The sequence below is a fragment of the Mya arenaria genome, chromosome 7 (assembly GCF_026914265.1).
Source record: "Mya arenaria isolate MELC-2E11 chromosome 7, ASM2691426v1".
In the NCBI taxonomy this organism is placed as follows: domain Eukaryota; kingdom Metazoa; phylum Mollusca; class Bivalvia; order Myida; family Myidae; genus Mya; species Mya arenaria.
In genome coordinates this window covers 53,957,942-53,979,618 of record NC_069128.1, presented here as the reverse complement: position 1 = coordinate 53,979,618, position 21,677 = coordinate 53,957,942, and the positions used below count along the sequence as shown (strand labels likewise).

At 36.7% G+C, this 21,677-nt stretch overlaps 1 protein-coding gene and 4 non-coding genes across 12 annotated transcripts in view; all 5 read left to right on the top strand.

Moving 5' to 3' along the window:
- Positions 1 to 21,677, top strand: part of LOC128241470 (uncharacterized) — a 163,256-nt gene that overhangs the window by 125,043 nt on the left and 16,536 nt on the right. For all 8 annotated transcript variants that reach the window (XM_052958410.1, XM_052958411.1, XM_052958412.1 and 5 more), the window contains 10 exons: positions 11,712 to 11,814; positions 12,363 to 12,507; positions 12,976 to 13,107; positions 15,003 to 15,164; positions 16,278 to 16,445; positions 16,914 to 17,174; positions 17,417 to 17,630; positions 20,280 to 20,459; positions 21,123 to 21,249; positions 21,477 to 21,567. In XM_052958410.1, the coding sequence (XP_052814370.1) occupies positions 11,712 to 11,814; positions 12,363 to 12,507; positions 12,976 to 13,107; positions 15,003 to 15,164; positions 16,278 to 16,445; positions 16,914 to 17,174; positions 17,417 to 17,630; positions 20,280 to 20,459; positions 21,123 to 21,249; positions 21,477 to 21,567 (1,583 nt within the window). The remainder of the gene's footprint in view (positions 1 to 11,711; positions 11,815 to 12,362; positions 12,508 to 12,975; positions 13,108 to 15,002; positions 15,165 to 16,277; positions 16,446 to 16,913; positions 17,175 to 17,416; positions 17,631 to 20,279; positions 20,460 to 21,122; positions 21,250 to 21,476; positions 21,568 to 21,677) is intronic.
- Trnas-gcu (transfer RNA serine (anticodon GCU)) lies at positions 5,419 to 5,500 on the top strand. Its single transcript has one exon. It is a non-coding gene; the product is annotated as a tRNA-Ser (tRNA).
- Trnas-gcu (transfer RNA serine (anticodon GCU)) lies at positions 7,895 to 7,976 on the top strand. The gene has a single exon. It is a non-coding gene; the product is annotated as a tRNA-Ser (tRNA).
- Trnas-gcu (transfer RNA serine (anticodon GCU)) lies at positions 9,632 to 9,713 on the top strand. The gene has a single exon. It is a non-coding gene; the product is annotated as a tRNA-Ser (tRNA).
- On the top strand, positions 19,610 to 19,691 carry Trnas-gcu (transfer RNA serine (anticodon GCU)). The gene has a single exon. It is a non-coding gene; the product is annotated as a tRNA-Ser (tRNA).

Sequence of the window (21,677 nt, the reverse complement as noted above, 5' to 3'; positions counted from 1 at the left end):
CAGGCGGTATAGATAAGGTGACAATATCACTTTTAACAATAGCTGAGGCTACATGTATCGCTGTCTCAATCTCGGCCTTGAAGATTTAAAACCTTATCATTCCATACAAGGATTGTATTCAGTTCAAAAACATTTATTTTTGTTATTGCATATCTTATTCAATCTATTTACCACACTGCACCTTTAACCATAATGGCTCGACGTAAACACTCTGTATATGGCTTAAACAGTGTGGGCTATAAAGTGCAGTAAGCCAGCCAGAACGGTGCACTGGGGCGTCCAATACAGAGGAGAGTTATGTATGTGTCAACGCTCTGCTTTTTAGCTGAATAAAGACTCTCTTCTGGTTAACGTTTTCGATGATACATATTTTTTTCGTAGGTGGTTTAGTCGTTTCGTTATGGTTGATGAGTTTCACATACCTAGGAGCGCTTGATTATTGTGTAGTCTGAGAGTGACTCATTTCTCTGGCAGAGAAAGGCTTATCAGTTCTGTGCTCGATTCGATCTCTGGAATTTACCGGCGTGTGTTATGAATAAGGTGGTGATTGTACGCGAAAGAAGAAATACATCAGTTTAAATGTGTTTTAATGAATGAAATATTGTTCACATTAAACTCCGAATACGTATAGTATTTTAAGTGGACTGGATACATACTTAAGAGGAGATTTGTTTTACTAATTGACTACCACAAAAAGCTATGTTGATCGAGTGAAGATAAAAGTGCAGTACAGGGCTTAAGCAAAGAATTTATAATACATTTATCATACAAGGAGTTTTATTTGATTGTGTGTTTTAACGTTTACCTTGTGCAAGCGGATTTAAGTTGATATTTTGGAAGTTTACAACCCCTAGACACGAAGTAATGCAAGGATGAGGGGGTTCCTTTGGTGTATTTTGTTACTAGGTAAGTTGGGAGACTGTTTATCTTTTGTCTCAAAATAATGTTCGTTCTTTGTACCATCTGTCATACAATACAACCTCTGGATAGGATTTAAAAACTTAATATGTGTTCAGCTGCTGCTTAAAATGATAGAAATGTGTGTTGTTGTTGATCATGATGATAGTTTTCTATGTGGTGGTGGTTGTGGTGGTGGTTGTGGTGGTGGTGTTGTTGGTGTGGTACTGATGATGAGGTTGTTGTTGTTGACGATGATGATGATGATGATGATGATGATGATGATGATGATGATGATGATGATGAAGATGATGATGATAATGATGATGATGATGATGATGATGATGATGATGATGATGATGATGATGATAATAATAATGATAATGATGATGATGATGATGATGATGATGATGATGATGATGATGATGATGATGATGATGATGATAATGCATAAATGGTAGTGGAACTGAGGCTTGGAAAACTGTATTTCGTAGGGTTGAAAAAAGGCTACCAACATTAATTAACATTTCTCAGTGCTTCTCAGGAAGTTGGGAGTAATCCCTATCTTACAAATGATCTAATCCAGGTAATGCCGGTATACACTTCCGTAAACATATACCTGTACTGTCTGATAACGGGTTCTGTGTGTTACTAATTTCCTTCCCATCGGGGGGGGGGGCTTATCAGCAGCTAACCAGGACTTGTGCCACTGATTGTATCGTGCACAGGTCTTGGACATGCACTGTTATCTGATGTATCTTATCGTTAGCGTTTTAGAATGAATCAGATTTCGTATACGTCTTTGAAAGAAATATCAAAACACTACAATTCAGCTCTTAACTAAATGAATGAGTAATACCATGATTTAATCGTTTTGTCATGCTTTATTGTATACAGACAAAAATACAACGAAATATACACCGAGTGTGTATCTGAATTATCAGGGGAGGCTTATCAGCAGCTAACCAAACAATATGTAAACTTCTTAACTGATGAATGAGTAATACCATGATTTAATCGTTTTGTCATGCTATATTGTATACAGACAAAAACAAAATATACCTCGACCTAAAGAGTGTATCTGACTTCTATGTGAGAACAAAGGAACTAAATAGACAAGTAGATGACAGTGATCTTGATACGTCTGTTTGGACAGCGATATTGACAAGTTTGATCCACAGATTATTATTTTGACAATTGAGCTGAAGACTATCTACAGTTGACTGACATTTCCAATCAGGATAGTTGATAGACGAATGTCATCTCTGGGCGCTGGCCAAACTGATTAAAGATGTGGTTCCTTGGATTTCCTGATTTATTTACACCTTGGACTACAGATAACACGTATCTGTTATTCGCTTCTATTGTCTTACCCACGCAAAATATAAAATATGGAACTTTAAATGACAATACAATAAACTTCTTAAGTCTCTTATAACAGGATTAAGCTAAACTTACTATTTTTGTTTTTTCAGTAATTTGCATAATATTTAATTCTTTAAGAATGCTTATACTTTAGATATGAATTATCTTTATGATTATCACAATAAACCATTTTCGTTTATCAAAATTCAATTAAAGTATGTATTTTGACTAATTGAAATACGCTACTTTAGCCTATTAACCTTAAGAAATTTCGAGAAATCGGGACCTGTATGGTAGAAATACGTTGTTTTTTCTTTATATAAGCATTGCACTTGTGACTGTAACCGTTTGACAAACAAATGATTGATTGATTAAGTAATAATAAGAAGTGATACATGAAGATAAACAAACAACGATTGTTCAAATACTTAAAGCCCCCAAAATACAACGAAACAAATCTTATCATATAAAGACCACACTGTATGCACACAGAGGGTCGATTCTCACTGCACTGTGGATAAATATTAAACCACAATACAAGTACATGCAGGTGCACTCAACAGTCGATGAATAATCAAAGTTTAACAAATACGTTACAGTGTAAGACTCCCAAATGTTCGAAATATTTCACCCGTAAAATAGGTGCAGCAGAATAAAGTTGTAATGTTAGTTAATGATTAGTTAGTGTAGGTTTGAATCACGCTCGAGTAAGTTTCCTTGGCAGAAACCAGTTATAGTGTTCTTTTTTAGAGGCTATAAGAAAAAAAATATTGTGACCTTGGCTACCACTTGACCACTCTCACCCTGCTGGGAATCAACTCCACAAACTCTTGGGTGAGAGGCGGACACCTGTACCATTAGACAACTCTCATCCTGGTGGGGATCGATCCCACAAACTCTTGGGTAAGAGGCAGTACATATACCACTTGGCCACTCTCACCCTGTAGGGGATCGATCCAACAACCTCTTGGGTGAGAGGCAGACACATATACCACTTGACAACTCTTATCCTGGTGGGGATCGACCCCACAACCTCTTGGGTGAGAGGCGGACACCTGTACCATTAGACAACTCTCATCCTGGTGGGGATCGACCCCACAACCTCTTGGGTGAGAGTTGTACACCTATACCACTTGACAACTTTCATCCTGGTGGGGATCGACCCCACAACCTCTTGGGTGAGAGGCAGATACCTATACCACTTGACAACTCTCATCCTGGTGGGGATCGACCCCACAACCTCTTGGGTGAGAGTTGTACACCTATACCACTTGACAACTTTCATCCTGGTGGGGATCGACCCCACAACCTCTTGGGTGAGAGGCAGATACCTATACCACTTGACAACTCTCATCCTGGTGGGGATCGACCCAACAGCCGCTTAGTTGAGAGGCGGACACCTGTACCATTAGACAACTGTCACTTCGTTTGTAATGTTTAGATATACATCCCAAATGAGCACTAAATATGTGTCTTGTTTTTTTTTTTATGTTCCTCATTTGTCCTTATTAAAAATAACAGTGGGTGAAAAAATGTGAAAACATATCAAACAGATTAATGAAAATCACTTTTTCACAAAGCGTTATATATGTATTGCCACAATTTAAAGCAGCTTGGTAAAGCTTGTGTGAACAATTTACATCTATAAACACGATATATCTACATAACAAGATACATCAATCCATTCATTAGCATATTGCCACCATATCTATACATATTTGCTTGGTTGCTAAATAGCTTTTGAATTGTCAGAATCGTACGCCCTTCTGCGTGTAGTTTTGTATTAATTTTTAGCTTCTCTTCTTATCTGATTCATTGTGATTGGGTTTGAAGTTTTTATTGTTTTAAATGCCATTTCTGATTGTTACTATCAATTATGCAATAACTACCAGAGTATGCATTGAAACAATACACATAGAGGTTTGTATCTTACAATGAGCTTAGCACTTATGCACCAGTCAATTGTAACCACGCCCCCCCCCCCCCCCCCCCAGGTCCGGGGGTATACCGGGGATAGCCGGGGAAATGGGCCGTGTTTTTACCTTTTAGTTGGCCCCGCAGTGCCGGGTTAATGCGGTGGTTTTGTCTTCGAAATAAATATAGCCGGGAATGGGCCTTACATAGGGTCTCTGGGTGCGGGGCATTTGGCGGGGACTTTACCATCTGTTCGTTCCCGCAGGGCGGGGATTTTAGCCGGGGTTGGCTGGACCGAAAGTCAAAGTCCCCGCTATTCCCCGGACCTGGGGGAGCCGTGGTTACAATTGACTGGTGCATTACAGAAAAAAAGTCGTATGCCCCAACGTTGGCCTACCATTTAAGGTAATTTTTGTACATTATAGTTTATTGTGGCTTGACGTGTATTGTATTTTCCAAAGGTAGCTGTACATGTATGTTTAATGAATTCAGTTTAAAGGCGGTTGCATATTTTTTCTTATGCATTTGAATGCTTTAATGATCGGTTTCATATTGCCCAATAAAATGCAAATTTACACTAAGCCGAATATTTACAAAAGAGTTTACGACATATAATACATGGGCTTCAGTACAGTACTGGGCGCATGCTGAATGTATTCATAATTATTAAAAGCAGCGAAATGCCTTAACACTTTTATGTGTCTAAAAATTAAAAATGGTTCATGATCTGTTTTGATCTTTAAATCCGATCGAAGCCGATTGACCGATCACTGAATTGCAAAGGGTTGCGTCACTTTTACCTCTGGCTATTGTGTGGACCAAGGAAGTTTAAAATGTACAACCAATTTAACAAAGCCATTTGTAAAGAATGTAAGGAGAAGTATTTTAACCAAAACATCAGTTAAGTTCAGGCGAGCCAACTGACACTGACCTCACTTATTATAAGCGCTCCATTAGCCACACATAAACACACTTACTTCAGGGTGTTTACAGTTGTCACGTTATTTAATATCTGATCTGTGGTCCTTTATGGTTTGAATGTCTTTTTCATTAATGGGGTATATGTTTATGACTAACTATCGCATACCCCAGTACATAATATTCCATACCCCAAAAATCACTACACATAACTTACATTTACATACCCCAGTAGTATTTTTGCCATATCAATGCTCTTATTGTCCATTTTCCCATACTCGAGCACTTTTTTCCAAATTATGAAAAATACCATGATAATTGTAAGACGAGGTGGCCGAGTGGTTAAGGCGATGGACTGCTAATCCATTGGGGTCTCCCCGCGTGGGTTCGAATCCCATCCTCGTCGGCAATTCTTTTAAAACCAATTTATGAGGTACATGTAAAAGACAATTATATCAGGCGCTCAATTTTTTATGACGAGGTGGCTCAGTGGTAAAGGTGGTGTACTGCTAATCCAGAGGGGGGTTCCCCGCGTGGGTACGATCTAATCCGTTAATGCCAAAATGCACTCCTGTACCTGCACCTGTATCACATACTCAACAGTCTGAAACTAAACAAGTACAAGTGTCATTTTTATGGACTTTAAAAAAGAAAATCTGGTGGAGATCGAACCCACAGCCTCTTGGTTAAGAGGTGGAAAACTATAAACACGATATATCTACATAACTACATCAATCCGTTCATTAGCATATTGGCACCATAATTATACATATTTGCTGGATTCTTGAATGACTGTTGAATATTCGGAATCGTATGCGCTTTTGTGTGTATTTTGTCCTTATTTGAACATTCTAATTACACGTCTTTCTCGATTCATTTAGATTTGTTTTGAAGTTTTGGTTCTTCTTTTCCATGAGCGTAAACATAAACTATACAATAACCAACATCGTATGCATTGTATCAAAAACACATAATTCCGTATCCATCAATGGGCTTTAAGGGTCACAATTAGTGTTGGGAATCGGTTCCAATTTTACAATCGATAATCGGTTCCACTCAAGTAACCGATTATGGATAGTACAATCGTTTTTTTTTAAATACTAGATAAAACCTAAAGTGAAGTTTTATTCATGCACATTATTAAACTCTTAATCATTATATGCATATACGTTATGTCTATGATTGAAGTAATTAAGTGTTATATAAAAATAATTCATTTTTACTTGCTCATTGTGGCTTTCATCTGCCATTTTGTTAAAGATAACATCTGAACACTTACTTATATTTTTTTTTCTTTTTTTTCGATGATCGATTATAACCAAATACAATCGATTGTCGCCGATTTCAGGCCCAACCAATCGATTTTCGATTATAATCGATCATCGGAACATCACTAGTCACAATATGCAAACACTGATTTTTGTTTAATTTCAATAAATTATCGCGTTTAATTGATTTTACTTTAATGAACAAAACAAAAAGGCGCCTTTTAACTGGGTAATTTGTAGCCACGTAGCTATTAATTAAAACTGAATATACAGGGTTACATCTTTTTATCCGTACCTAAATCAATCATTAAATGCTTTTTTATTATCAAATTCAAATAAGTTCAACATGATAATGCATTAAAAGGAGAAAATATGGCATCAACCTATAATATGCACCTTTAACACTGACAAAAACGTTTTGTGCAACATTTTAGGACTACCATTTAAGGCAAATTTTATACATAGTTTATTACCGCTTTACCTGTAAAGTATTTTCCACAGGTATTTGTACATGAATGTTTAAATGAATTCAGTTTAAAGGCGGTTGATTTTTTACTTCTGCATTTTAATGCTTTAATGATCTGTTTCAAATTGGCCTATAAAATGCAAATTTACATTGAGCCGAATATTTACAAATAAATGAAGGAAATAATATGCACAGGCATCGGTTCTGTACTGAGCGATTGATGAAAAAAATAAATATAAAAAATATCGAAATTCGTTAACATTTTCGTATATTTCTACAAATTCAATTTAACAATAGTTTAATGGGTCATTATCTGTTCTGATCTTTAAATCCGATCAAAGCCGATTGACCGATCAATGAAATGCAAATGGTTACTAGGTAGTCTTTACCTCTAGCTATTGTGTGGACCAAGGAAGTTTAAAATGTACAAGCAATTTAACAAAGCAAGTCGTTTGTAAAGAATGTAAGGAGAAGTATTTATACCAAAACATCAGTTACGTTCAGGCGAGCCAACTGTGTTAAATTACAGTAGCCGGCATCTTGTGACACTGACCTCACTTATTATAGCCGGTCTATTAGCCAAACATAACACACTTACTTCAGGGTGTTTGCAGTTGTCACGATATTTGATATCTGATCTGTGGTACTTTATGGTTTGGATGTTTTTATAATAAATGGGGTATATGTTTAAGACTTACTATCGCATACCCCAGTACACACTTTTCCATACCCAAGAAATTGCTACCAACAAGTTACATTTATAAACCCCAGAACAAAATCTGCAAACCAATGATAAAAGATTGCTGACAAAAGATCAGATCGCAGATTTTCAAATTTCCGTTCGAAAATTAATGTTTTCTGGCTTAAACCGTTACTAACGGTTCAAGAAAAATGCGTAAATCATCAATTTTTGAACTTAAATATCATAATCTGCGTTCTAATTTTTTTGTGAGAGTGCAGCTCTAACGTACAATCTAATACCCCAATAGTGTTGCGTACCCAATTATTGATTTTCCAATACTCCAGCCCTTTTTTAAAAAATATGAAAAATTATCCACTATCGTAAGACGAGGTGGCCGAGTGGTTAAGGCGATGGACTGCTAATCCATTGGGGTCTCCCCGCGTGGGTTCGAATCCCATCCTCGTCGTCATTCCTTTTAACACAGCTATATATATACAAAAACATGAGGCGCTCATTTTATGACGAGGTGGCTGAGTGGCGAAGGTGGTGTACTGCTAACCCAGTAAATGCAAAAAATGCACTCCTGTACCTGTACCAAATACTCTACCGTCTGAAACTAAACCTGTCGTTTTTAGGGGCTTTAAGAAAAGGAAAATCTGGTGGGGATCGAACCCACTGCCTCTTGTTTGAGAGGCAGACACCTGTACCATTAGAACGCTCTCACCTTAGTAAGGATCGAACCCACAGTCTCTTGGTTGAGAGGCGGACAGCTATAAACACTATATATCCAATAACTACATAAATCCATTCATACCGCCACCATATTGATACATATCTACTGGATTCTTGAGTGATGGTTGATTGTTCCGAATCGTATTCCCTTCTGTGTGTATTTTTGTATTTATTTCATTTTTCTTTTCAAAAAACTTATCTGATTCGTTTTGTTCGGGTTTGACGTGTTCTTGTTTCCAAGGCTATTTCTGAATATAACTATTAACTATGCAATAACTAGCAGCATTGGCATAGAATCAAAGCAAATAATTTCGTATCAAACAATGGGCTGAAAGGGTCACAATGTAGGTTGATGCAAAAAAGGATTTTTGTTTGATTTCAATAAATTATCGTGTTTAACAATTCTACTTTAATGAACAAAACATAAAAAATGCGCGTTTAAACTGGGCGTTATGTGGCCACTTAGCTATTAATTATAACAAAATATAAAGGCTGGTATCTTTTTATCTCTACTTAAATCAATTACCATATGCCTTTTTATCATATAATTCAAATGATTTGAACATGATACTGCATTAAAATGAAAAAGAAAATTGGCATCAACCTATAATTGTTAACTTTAACACTGACAAAAATCGTGGCATGTAAGATTGTTGGACTACCATTTAAGGCAATTTTCGTATATTAAAGTTTATTGCGGCATTACCTGTAACGTATTTTCCACAGGTAGTTGTACATGTACTTTAAATGAATTCAGTTTTAAGGTGGTTGATTTTTACCTCTGCATTAAACGCTTTAATGATCGGTTTCAAATTGCCCAATAAAATACAAGTGTACACTGAGCCGAATATTTACAAATAATGGAAGGAAATTAAATGCATAGGTCTCGGTACTGTACTTGGTGAATTATCAAATTGGTCCATATCATGAAAGGCAGCGAATTTTGTTATTATTTCTTGTAATTGTACAAATTCAATTTAACAATAGTTTAATGGGACATTATCTTTAAATCGGATCAACTGAATTGCAATGGGTTACGTCAGCTTTACCTCTGACCATGCATTGTATGGACCAAGGAAGTTTAAAATGTACAACCACTGAAACAAGGCAAGTCATATGTAAAGAATGTAAGAAGAGGTATTTTAACCAAAACATTAGATACGTTTTAGCCATTTGTGTTAAACTACAGTAGCTGGCAACTTGTGACACCGACGTCACTTATTATAACCGCCCCATTAGCTAAACATAACACACTTACTGCAGGGTGTTTACAGTTGTCACCTTATTTGATATCTGATCCATGGTCCCTTATGGTTTGAATGTCTTTATTAATGCGGTACTTCTTTACGACTTAATTTGTTATAGTAACCCAAGGACTTATTTTCGCGAGACGAGGTGGCCGAGTGGTTAAGGCGATGGACTGCTAATCCATTGGGGTCTCCCCGCGTGGGTTCGAATCCCATCCTCGTCGTTATTTGTTTTGACAAACAGCTCATGTGAAATGTCTTAATTAAAATAAAGTATGACGAGCAGGTTAAAAGTTATTCCAACAAAAGATGTTTGGCTCTCATTGAAAGTAAATGGTAAAGACAGTTATAAGAACGGGTTCGGGTTGCAGGTGCTATATTCAATAAGCAACTAAGATAAAACTTAACTTAAATTTAAGATTAGAAACTCAGTATTTTGATTGGCCTGTATATTTAGATGAGCACTAGGGCATGTCTAAGGATAATGATATGATCACTATTAAATACTGACCCAGAAAACTGATGTTTCAGTGAAAATAATGTACCAAGCAAGTTGTTAAGGCTTCCAAAGATTGCATAATATAACATTTACTTCCGATTTCCATTGACTTTAAGAACCCATTTACAAATTGTCATGAATTTTTGTGTTGTGTAATTGCGGTTATTCGTGGTAAAACGAGGACCCACTCTGGTGGTTTGGACAGATGTAAGATATGTCATAGGTTAGGCTAGATGAAGCGATGCGCACATACTCTTTGAAATACAGATAAGAAACCTTTCTTCCAAAACTTAAAACTGAGACATCAGGCCAAGTTTCCAAAATTTAATTAAAATATTGTTTAATCGAACACACGGACACATGGAGAAACGAACACACAGGCTGAGAAACAACTCACAGAAAGGCAAAGCTGCCAAATGCTAACAACTCGTAAAACGGAACGTTGTTGGAATATAAATAATAATCAAACAAGATCATCATAAGAATGTGTTCATCTTTCCCCTGAAACAGTGTATGCCAACAACCAGAGAGCTAACAAGAAGCTGCCAAACTCGTTATAGAAAACACGCATCTTGAAGCATCATATTCACGAATTCCAATGTCTTAATATAAACCAAGATTCTCTTACATCTGCATTCTACGAGAATATATAGATTAAGGAGAAAACATTGTACAAACAGTGTAATGGCGATATGTCTACGAGTGGTATATAGAGAGCATATTTGTTCTTTTTAAGATATGTAATACTAATACGGTTGAATCAGAGTACAATGTACCATTTTTCGTGTATTTGTCCTCTATATACTGACCTGGGAACTAAATTTAACCTGAATCGATCATTTAATACTATAAATAAATTTGTAGCCATCATGTCAAGTAATAACAGTCGGAATATAAGAAATCTTTAAAAAAATTATATTCAATGCTATGAAGAAATGTACTGAAGCTCTCGCTATCGTTGCTTCTTGATTTGATGCAATGTATTGCTGTATTTATTGATATCCATATATTTTGTATATTTTTGTGTCAAAAATAAATATATATTTTGTATATACTCGTCAGATATAAATATGTTTAATTGTTCTTCTGTGTGGTCATTTGTGTCTTTATGATATTGTTTGTGCTTGGCCAAAGGCATGTATTTGCTGATATTGCCAACAAACTGAAACTGAAACTGCAACTGTTTTTTTTCTGTGTAAGATCGCAATATATTTCACCGGGTGAGCACCAAAAGCTATATTTCACGAGTGACGTAACTACGAGTGAAATATTTCCTGTTGATGATCACGAGATGAAATTTATTGCAATGTTACACGGACATATCTCTATATACGACCGGAAAGCTTATACTATATACATGCAATTGGACAATATACACGGTCACGAGTTTTGGGGCATCGATTACGTTTGTTTCTTGTTCATACCTGATTATCGTGATTTGTCAATCATACGCCACTACGCCATTTCGAGTTTCTGCTCACATACGGTCATGTCAATACGTATTATATGAAGCAGCCAAAACCAGACCTCAGATGACCTTAGGTACTGGGTGTCGTTCAAGGTCAACTACTTTATTGGTTTTCATGCTGTCTTAAACCATTTTAAGACTGTTTGTAGAATTTAGAATATTACAAACAAATTAACAATTGTTTTGTTACGATATTAAGAAACAGCTGATCATTTAGTATTATTATTTCAAACACTCAACTCTTTCTGAATTCAGGAGCCGTGACGGTTGCCCCTACTAACGGTCAGGACTCGCTGGGTTCCCGGCTGGTGAAGACCACGTCCAAAATCATCCGGTTCTTCGGGGATTCATTTATCAAGTAGGAACCAGGACTAGCTGTTACCCATTTTTTAAACATTCGAACTGTTGTACGGAAGAAAGTCAAATGTGTTTATATGTAAAGGTTGTTTCCCTTACTGCTCTGTCTTCACAAAACTTCAATAAATCTGTTTTAAAGATTGACATATTTAAAGACACTGGCCCAATTGTTCAGAACTTTGTTAAAGTTAACAACATGATTTACGACAAAGTTGTTAACTTTTAATTGTGAAATATTTCATGATGCTTATATATATTTACAGGGACGTAACTGAGTCATTTTGAAGTGTACTCCCATAAATTTTAAAAACAACAAGTACAGTTGAAACAAATGTCTCAACTCGTGTAAGGAGTACAGCAGATCATTAGTGTGACTGTGAAACTTACAGATCAATATTTATTTGAAATTAACAACGGTGACGTTAACAACGTTGTTAACTTTAACAAAGTTCTGAACAATCGGTTTATTGTTTAGATATTGAGGCTGTATTATTTTTTACATGAACATGTCCCTATAATTGCACGTGTAATCTTCGCCTTCCTGTGCAGGTACTCGTTCGATGGCTTGCCATCAGAGGTGTTCGAGGAGATGGACACGGAGTCCGTATCGCTCAAGTTCATCACCCAGAGTACGGACGGCCTGATATGGTTCTGGAATGACAGGGCTGGAAATAAGATGCACATCAGCCTTAAGGTAGGTAGCCCACTAGCGGATTTAGGGGGTCTTAAATCGTCAACGTTTTCAAAATGGAAGATTTGGTTCAAAATGGAATTTGAAAACAGGCTCAAAATGCACCTTTTTTTATTACAAGTTGTCTTGAAGCAGTAACCCAAAACCAACATGCAAATGGTTTATGCAATATATTTCCGGTTCTTAGGGAGGGGTGCATGTAAAAGGTTGCGCCCCTAAGATACAACCCCTCTAACGTCAACTCCAGGATCCGCAACTGTAACACTAAAGAAAGCTGGGCTTTTATTATACAGTTTTTATGTATAGGATAGCTCACGTATGGTAATTATATAGTTATTTTTTAAACGTCTATTCTAAAATTGGCAAAAATGGAGCCTTGACGGTTTTATAGTTTCGTATTGATGACCACCAATGTGATATTCTATTTATACCATGGATACTAATTTACCACGTTTGCATTTTCGTTTACAGGCCGGAAGTCTTTACTTCGTGAACGATGACGTCCGAGGAACTCCGCAACAGGTTCGCGTGCAACATCCGGACTCGCGCGTGGTCAACGACTTCCGGTGGCACACCGTCCGTGTCGAGAAGAATGGACGCGAGGTAGATAATTATTGTATTATCTTTCAATAGAAAAGCTTTTTAGCATCAAGGGTTATGCTTTGTTCGAAGTCCCGTAGTTTATTCGCATTTTTTATATGCATTGGATGATTTACTATAATTTTTAGAATGTTCGTATAAATGAATTAATTCATTATGCTTTTTAAAGTGACAGTTGAATTCAAAATCAATACATACACATGTAAAACAAACATAATTTCTGAGTGATAAACCTTCAACAACTTAATAGATAATGTATTAATGGAAAATATTAATGACTAATAACAAGATTGTAACCGTGTATTTAATAGCTGAAATCACACAAATATTAATGACTGGTGAGTGCTAAAATATTTAAAGTAATACACTTTCCTCTCATAAGGTTTTGTACCTTTTTCAAATTAAACACAGTATCCTTCATAAGAAGCATTCTTTTCGATATTTATTCTGATTATATGCCTATCGAATTCATTTTCCATATCCAACAGTGAAAATACAGCACGCCGTATTGAAAAATTCGTATCACCATACTGTCGTTTTCTGATTCCGTATCATGCGAGTACCGTGTGTAATCTCGGAACTACTTTCGCGTTGCTAAAATACAGTGAACAAAACCCCTGGTAAAACCTATCAATTTTTAAATACATTAAATGATCTAATAAGCATGTCAATATTCAGGAACATAAGCACGAAGCAGTGAACACTTCTAATCTGTCAGTGTAGACAGCTACACGTGTACTTCAGTGAACTAGTTGTTTGCGATTTCGAAGCATATACATTGTTGCATTATCCATGTTTATTATCATGAATATGAGAAGCTCGCCAATACAAAGAAGAAAGCGAATTCGCGTCATCGAAAGAAATAGCGATTGACTCACGAACTTCCGTCAATTCTGCATAATATGATCGTCAAAAAATCCCACGAATATTTACTTTGTTAAAAATGGCCGCGTTACATCTACAGGAAATGACGATTAGTGAATACTCGAAAATAAAGTACCGTTTTGTTGTTGTTGTTTTTTGTGCTGTGCCATTTAATAATTGTTTTCGTATTAGCATTTTGTTAATTTTGCGAAAACATCAAATATTGTGTTCTTATTTTGCTCAATCAAGTGAATTTTGTAAGTTCTGACTTCGTTTCGCTGTACATAGTAGCCTCCCTTGACTGCATTACACAAAATTAGTAACACTTTCGAATTCATACGTGCATTTGACAGATGGCGGTAAATTTAAAGCAAATTGAAACCGAAAAATAAAAAGGAATTATAAAATAGGCAGGTATATAATAAATGGAATATTACGATAAAACGATTTTCTGTCGACCTGCATCCGACGTCTTGTTCGGTGAGTAAACCTGTATCCGTCTCGACCTGTGGTCTCGACGGATACGTGTTTACACACCGAACTCGACGTGATACAGGTGACCAGAGAGGCGTCCTATCATAATATCCCCTATATCTTTTTCAGTAAATTAACACATTTGTATTAATTTTGAGCTTTTACGGCTCATTGATGAAACGGCAAGGATCAAAACGGTTTTTTTTCAAATATAGTATTAATATGTATATGTATTAATTGTGGTACCCCTTATTTGGGAGTAAGAGTGCAAAGTTTTCGTTTGGCGAAACATTTTTTTTTTTTGTTATTAAAATCAGTCCAAGTTTTCTGTCCATGTCAAAGACCTGGTTTAAAGATCTAAGCAAAATAATAGTAGTGTCATAAATTATTATTGTTTTTTCGCAAAATAATTGTGAAAAATGATCTATTCCTTGTTTCTAACTTGAAGAAAAAAATGTCGGGAAGTGTTAAAAAAGATTAAGTTTTATAAATTTAACGACAAAAATCATTAATTGAAACGCCGGCATTGATAATAGTTTGTCTTCATTTATGTTTTTCAGATGAAGATTTTCCTCGATGAGCAGCTGGCCCAGACGGTGACCGCGCCCAGAGACATACAGTTCATCCCCCGGGGTGCCGATGTATATTTAGGGGGTACGGCCTCCCCATGGAATGACACACGCGGACTTGTCAACACCAAGTTTGATGGCGCTCTTGTTGATGTGAGTACGGGGGAGGGGGTAGGGGAGGGTGGACACGCAGTTAAATGATAGAAACTCAAAAAACATTCATCAGCGAGACTTAAAATAGCCTATATTTCCCATCACACGACAAAAAAAAAATTGGTGTGTATCTGTCTGTGATAAATGTGATAATAGAATAGAGAAAGGTATAAATGAAGTCGAGAAAAAATACAAAACTGTTGTTCAAAATATTGCATTTGTAGCCAACTGTATTGTACAAAATAATTTGATAAATTATAGGTTGATGAAACAAAAGCATAATGTTTTATTTTATTGTTTTATCATGCTTGACTAATTTGTCTTCAATGGTTAAAAAACAAAAACATTACATTAAGCACAGGTAAAAACAGTAAGTAAGTATTTGTAAAAAAACGTTTAATTAATAGCTACGTGGCCACAAATTATCCGTTGAACAAGCGCCAAAATATCGCTAATAATTGTTATCTGTATACAAATAATGTGCATCACGAAAATGCATTAAACTAATATATAAACTTTAAGAGTAACCTTTATTTTGCGCCATTAAAGCTGCACTCTCACAGATTTACCGTTTTTATGACTTTGTTATTTTTTGTCTTGGAAATGGCAAATATTTGCGAAGATATCTGTAAACCAATGATATAAGATTGCTGACAAAAAGGTCAGATCGTTGATTTTCTATATTTCCGTTACTAACGGTTTAAGAAAAATGCATAAAACATCAATTTTGAACTTAAATATAAAGATCTGCGATCTTATTCTTGTCAGCAGTCTTATATGTCTGGTTTCCTTGGATTTTCGCAAAAATTGGCTCGTTCCAAGAAACCCCCCATAAATAAGTTGTCAAAACGTTCAATCTGTGAGAGTGCAGCTTTAAGATAAATTGATAATACTGATAAGGACAAGCCTGTTTCCTGTTCGTAGGCATGGGCTAAATAACAGGAAGATCTTCAATGACTTCATAATTTATATACTTACTTTTAACACTACCTAGGTAGGATGATATACTGGCATATCAGAGTCCTAAAATAGATCGCGTTTATGACCTTGACCCGCCTTGTTACTGTTATAGCTTTTTACACATATGTTTATGCTATCTATTTTTAATTACAGGTTGAGTCTAAGAAATCTCGGGGCCCTAACAAGGAGATCATCATCTCCTTCCTACAACAGGTGGGCCAGGCGACCGGAAACATCACCATCATCGACACGGACGACTGGAACAGTGGCCGCTGGACCTGGGGGACCACACCGGCCCCGCCCACGATTGCACCAAGGAGGGTAAGCGGAACCGTTTAATTGATACTCATTCTGTCCAGAGTTATAACTTGGTTTTGAATCTACAATATGCTTTTTTTTTCGAAAAACAAGCTGGCTATATATATATTGGCTAAACATAAACCGATTGACCGTTGATGTGTCATCTTGCAGGACGCGTAGGCGTCATACTTTGTTTCCGATGAATAACCTTTCAAAATTTGTATTTAAGCTGTTCATGATTAGTAAATGACCCTAGTCCAAATAATTGTACGTTGACGGATTTATTTTACGATTTTTGATATGGCAAAGTGTTAGGGATTGGAAGAATCCCGTATAACACGTCTATTATATTAGACTATAAACATATTCAAAGATCAGCGTTATGGTGACCTTTTAGAGAAAATGGTGGTTGCTCCCGACATTCGATTCGCGGAATGTTAGTATTTTTAAGTACCTATATAAGTCATATTACCATTTTCATGTCTACAGCCGACCCCGGTGACGTTCAAAACCGGCAACAGCATGTTCTTCCTGTCTGACGCCTTGGACATGCGCAGTGGTGGCACGGTCAGCTACCGGTTCCGCACCCTTGAGCCAAGCGGGTTACTAAGTATCGCACGCGGATCCGGCGTGCAGTTCTTCGCGATGGAAGTTTATGACGGGATCCTTTACTTCGTATACGACTTTGGGAGTCTCACCGCTCGGAACATGTTCACCGACCGCCGCGTGGATGACGGCGAGTGGCACGAGGTTAGTGACGTCACATGAACACGTTATACTATGGCATTGTACGTATCTGCATATTTGTGCAAACCCTTTTGATTCGAATCTAGGGCAAAATGCTTAGATATTGTTTCATTTAATTCTCTTTAGAGAACCCCTAATTATTTAAGATTTAACAAACTCAGTTCGTACAAGAGAAACTGTGTAGACACAGTTTACTGTTCAGCAAGTTTCTGTAATCTCTAAAATTACTTCCTCTGCCTCCTCAGGTGACGATGCGGGTGGACGCCGGCAGCCGACGGATGACGCTTACCCTGGATGGACGGCCGTTCACCGTCCCTCTGTCCAACGACCAGCTCCGCTCCCTCTACTTCTTTAAGATGTACTTCGGCGGCTACGACAACTACCTGAATGCCCCCTGGCCGCTGTATGCGCGCAAGGGATACAAGGGATGTCTTGAATCGCTCCGGATCAACGATATAGGTAATGACACGGATCCTTTATGATTGCCATTTAATACAGAAAATTATAGAACTAGTTTAGGAAAAGTCATAAAACGAGCGATGCTTGAAACCATATGATCATAGTATCTTCGTTTATGTCTCTCCGCCAATGTATTCACCGGAAGGATTCACATAAAATTAGAAGCTTGCGCACTAGCTAGTATAGAGGAATTTCGCGCTCGACACTAAGAAAGTTGAAACTTTGAAACTTTATTAGAAAATTATGCAAGCACATGCATGCACTAGAGGATACATTAGCAGATCAAATAAACAACAAATGATAAACAATTAAAAAGTTAAGTTTAGTTTAAAACAATTTAGTAGCATTATTGATAAGAGATTCGATTAAATTTGTTAAGTTTTTTAAGTCAGATGTATTTTGAAATGCATAATTTAAATACTAAAAGAAATCTTCAAAAACTTCAGCTAACGGTAAATTTGTAACAGTATATATTATAGACATAATGAACTGATTAACAGTGAGCGCAACACGAAAAAAGGCAAGCAGCAACAAATAGAAAAGGTTTAGAAGTGCAAACATTTAAAGTTGGTATTCAGTGACCTAGGCCTACAACTATTTTGAAAATGACAAACTTTAAGAGACCCGAAAATGCAATAAAAATATAATAGCTACTCAAACACTTTGAACAACAGTTTGTGTTTTTAACCAAAGCAAGTATGAGGTTTATTTAAACTACGTGCAGGGTGTACTGTGCATATAAAAGTCCCAAAACACACATAGAAACAATAAGTCCGCGTAGGGCTGCGCTCAGCCTGCCGACTTAATTGTTCAGAAGGCAAAATGTAAACACTTGCAATCATACATCAACAATTCTATTGCAAAAAGGATGTGTGCACAATATATTTTTACAGTTTAAGTGTTTCCTGTCGCGCAAAACAACGAAGTGTTGTTGGTAAAAGTACTTATTCAAGGTTTTGCCGCTCTATATAGAGATATTTACTAATAATTAATATGAATAATGACATTTAACTTTATTGCTTTCGAAGAAGTAGGTAGATGACATGAATTAAAATATTAATGATTAACAAAGGACGGAGTGGGCGTTGCGAACGAGCCCTTCATAATCATTAAGATTTTAATTCAGGTCATCTATCTGACTTAGAATACAACCTCCCTGGCTATCACATTGTCAACGCAATATATGACTTAGAGATTGTGTATCGGATGACTGGCAGTTGGCGGACCTCGAAACACTCGTGAAAATTGGAATTCTTAATGAATAATTCATGTCATCGAATTATTAGGTCAGCAAAAGTCTTAATAGCGATTGAAATATAGTCGAACCCCGTTGGCTCGAACACTAAGGGACCGGCGGAAATATATCGAGCCTCAGAAATTTCGAGCCAAGCGGAAATGCTTAGTTTTAGTATAAAGAAAACGGTCATTGACATCAATTCGAGCAAACGAGGAATTCGAACCAAGCGAGTTCGAGCCAGCGATGTTCATCTGTCATATGATTTCATTATATCTTCTTTTTGTTCATAACAATCCAAGTTCAGTTGGTGATCGATTTACACAATGTGCCATCTGTATAACTGTAGTTTTACGATCTGCATATAGAAAAGGGTTTATCGCCTGTATACAAGGAAGTTAGCAACATGTATTTTGTATTAATATATAATGTTAAACGTTTAAATTCAGTTCTTTTTCATACAGTACATTATAAACTGTTAGAAATTTCACTGAAACATCAGTCATCCATCGCCCGTTTAAATCCAGCGGAGACAAATTCAGTGACATGATATCTGTCAATCGTACACGATATAGTAATATTATAGTGTAAAATAGTTTATAGATATATGATACCACTCATTTACTTATTTTAGTCACGTTTGACAGGAGAAATTTTATCAGACCCCACAGGCGATGACGATATCGAGTTTCGTAACTTTATATCGTATATAAATAAATATATGAGATGTCTTGATATACCGGCAGACGAGGAGGCCGAGTGGTTAAGGCGATGGACTGCTAATCCATTGGGGTCTCCCCGCGTGGGTTCGAATCCCATCCTCGTCGTCAATTCTTTTATTAATCGAATAACATCTTTAGCTTTGTTAGAAAATTGCGTTAATGATTCCTTTACCCTAACCCTTAGTTTTCACCTTATCATTAATTACTGTAAACATTCAACGCGAAAAAAGTATTGTCAAAGCGAGACAACCCTTCTAAAAATGCAATATCCAACGCAATGATCTCCCCTGACAAGCAGAACTGAATTTCAGTTAGTTCATACAGTTTATAAATTATATAATTTTGTTTCGCTCTTTGGGATAGTTGTTATCAAATTTCAATTATTCAAGGTGCATTGAGGTTAAAACAAAATGAAATAAATACAATAAAATTAAAGTTAATGTACGCAGTTTCTATCATCAGGTGAATTGCATGGTTGCAGTTATTACTGTATATACTGGAAGGGACGTAAAAAAGAGAGAACAGGATGCAATGCTCGATCGTACTTGATACCGCTTGTAAAGAAGACAGGGTTTCGTTATCATTAAACACCGTTTTGTGCTGGGGCGATATTGCTCAGGATGAGTGATGCACAAATAATGAAATGCTTAAATGTTTTATAATTCTCACTCCGTCTTTCTCTCCTCCATCTAGGCTACGACCTGCACTTGTTTATCCGAAACCAGCGGCTATCGGGTGTAGAGACCGGATGTGCGTCCATGTTGCGACAATGCCAGGCGCTGCCCTGCGACGCGGGCTTCTGTCGTGACCGGATGTCCGGATATGTTTGCGACTGCGCGAACACGCCATACACTGGCCGTAACTGCAACGAGAGTAAGAATTGTTTCTTATATAATGTAAAAATGTAGATAAAATGCTTGATTTTATTATTAAATGATGGGAATCGTGCACTAACCTTTAATTTAATGAAATTTAATTGCATGAGAACACATTTGACAATGAGAATATCAATACAAATTTCAACACAATATTTAGACAGACATTATAAAATCAAGCTTGCAAAGGGATTGGGCCACGTTTCTAAACGTTTGTCTTAATATTAAAAGTATGTATTGTAATTCTTGTGGAAATATATTAGCGATTTTTAAACCTCTTAATAACGAACGCATCCTACAATCACTTTATTTTGTTGTTTTTACTTGGTCGGAATGTGATAAATCTCGAATCAAATGGTAAGGCTGGAAATACTAGACAATGTGTATTTGAAGAAAGAATTAAAATATAAAATCGATTTCTCACATAAGTTTTTTTTATACAACTGCATTTCCTTATCTTACGAGATTGTGGTCGTATTCTCGTTGGCAAGATCGTCCATTGTCCTTGTTTATATAATATGTTGCACTAGCATTTCTACAGAACACTTTATTGTTAGACATTTATTCTATTAACATCTACAACTTGTAATGCAAAAACCATCCACGTGCCATCACACTTTCCTGCGTACACAGTGATGATAAGCTATTTTTTTCAACGCAGACGCAGCGATTGCTCGCTGGGACGGAAGTTTCTCCACAGCGTTCAACTTTGTCAACCGTGACGTGACCCACACCAACGACCTCTCTGTCCGCTTCAACACGCCGCTTAAGGATACGCTTCTATTCCGGTAAGGGAAATGATATTAGGCAATCGGAACACCTTGGTCATTTCCATCATACCATGTTGTTTTCTTAGGAAAATAGCCGAGGTGCTCCGATTGAATTGACGAAAGCATTAACATTAAACAGCTCTGTTTTACGCTTCAACACCTTTAAGTCATATTAAAATCTATATTCCACCCAAACTTCACATCCAAATGTCGCAAACTTCACACTCATTCGTCCTTTATTACAGGACGGAGGCTGACAGCAAGGGCGACTACATCCAGGCGGAACTAGACGACGGTCGCCTGAAGATCACATTCCGGGTGGACGGACAGACCAAGGTACTTCTTGGATATCAGTTATTTCAATAAAAATGGCTTATCTAAATTTTGATTTGATGGGCGAATGGTAAAAGACCGGATTTGCAATTATTATATATATTTATATACAC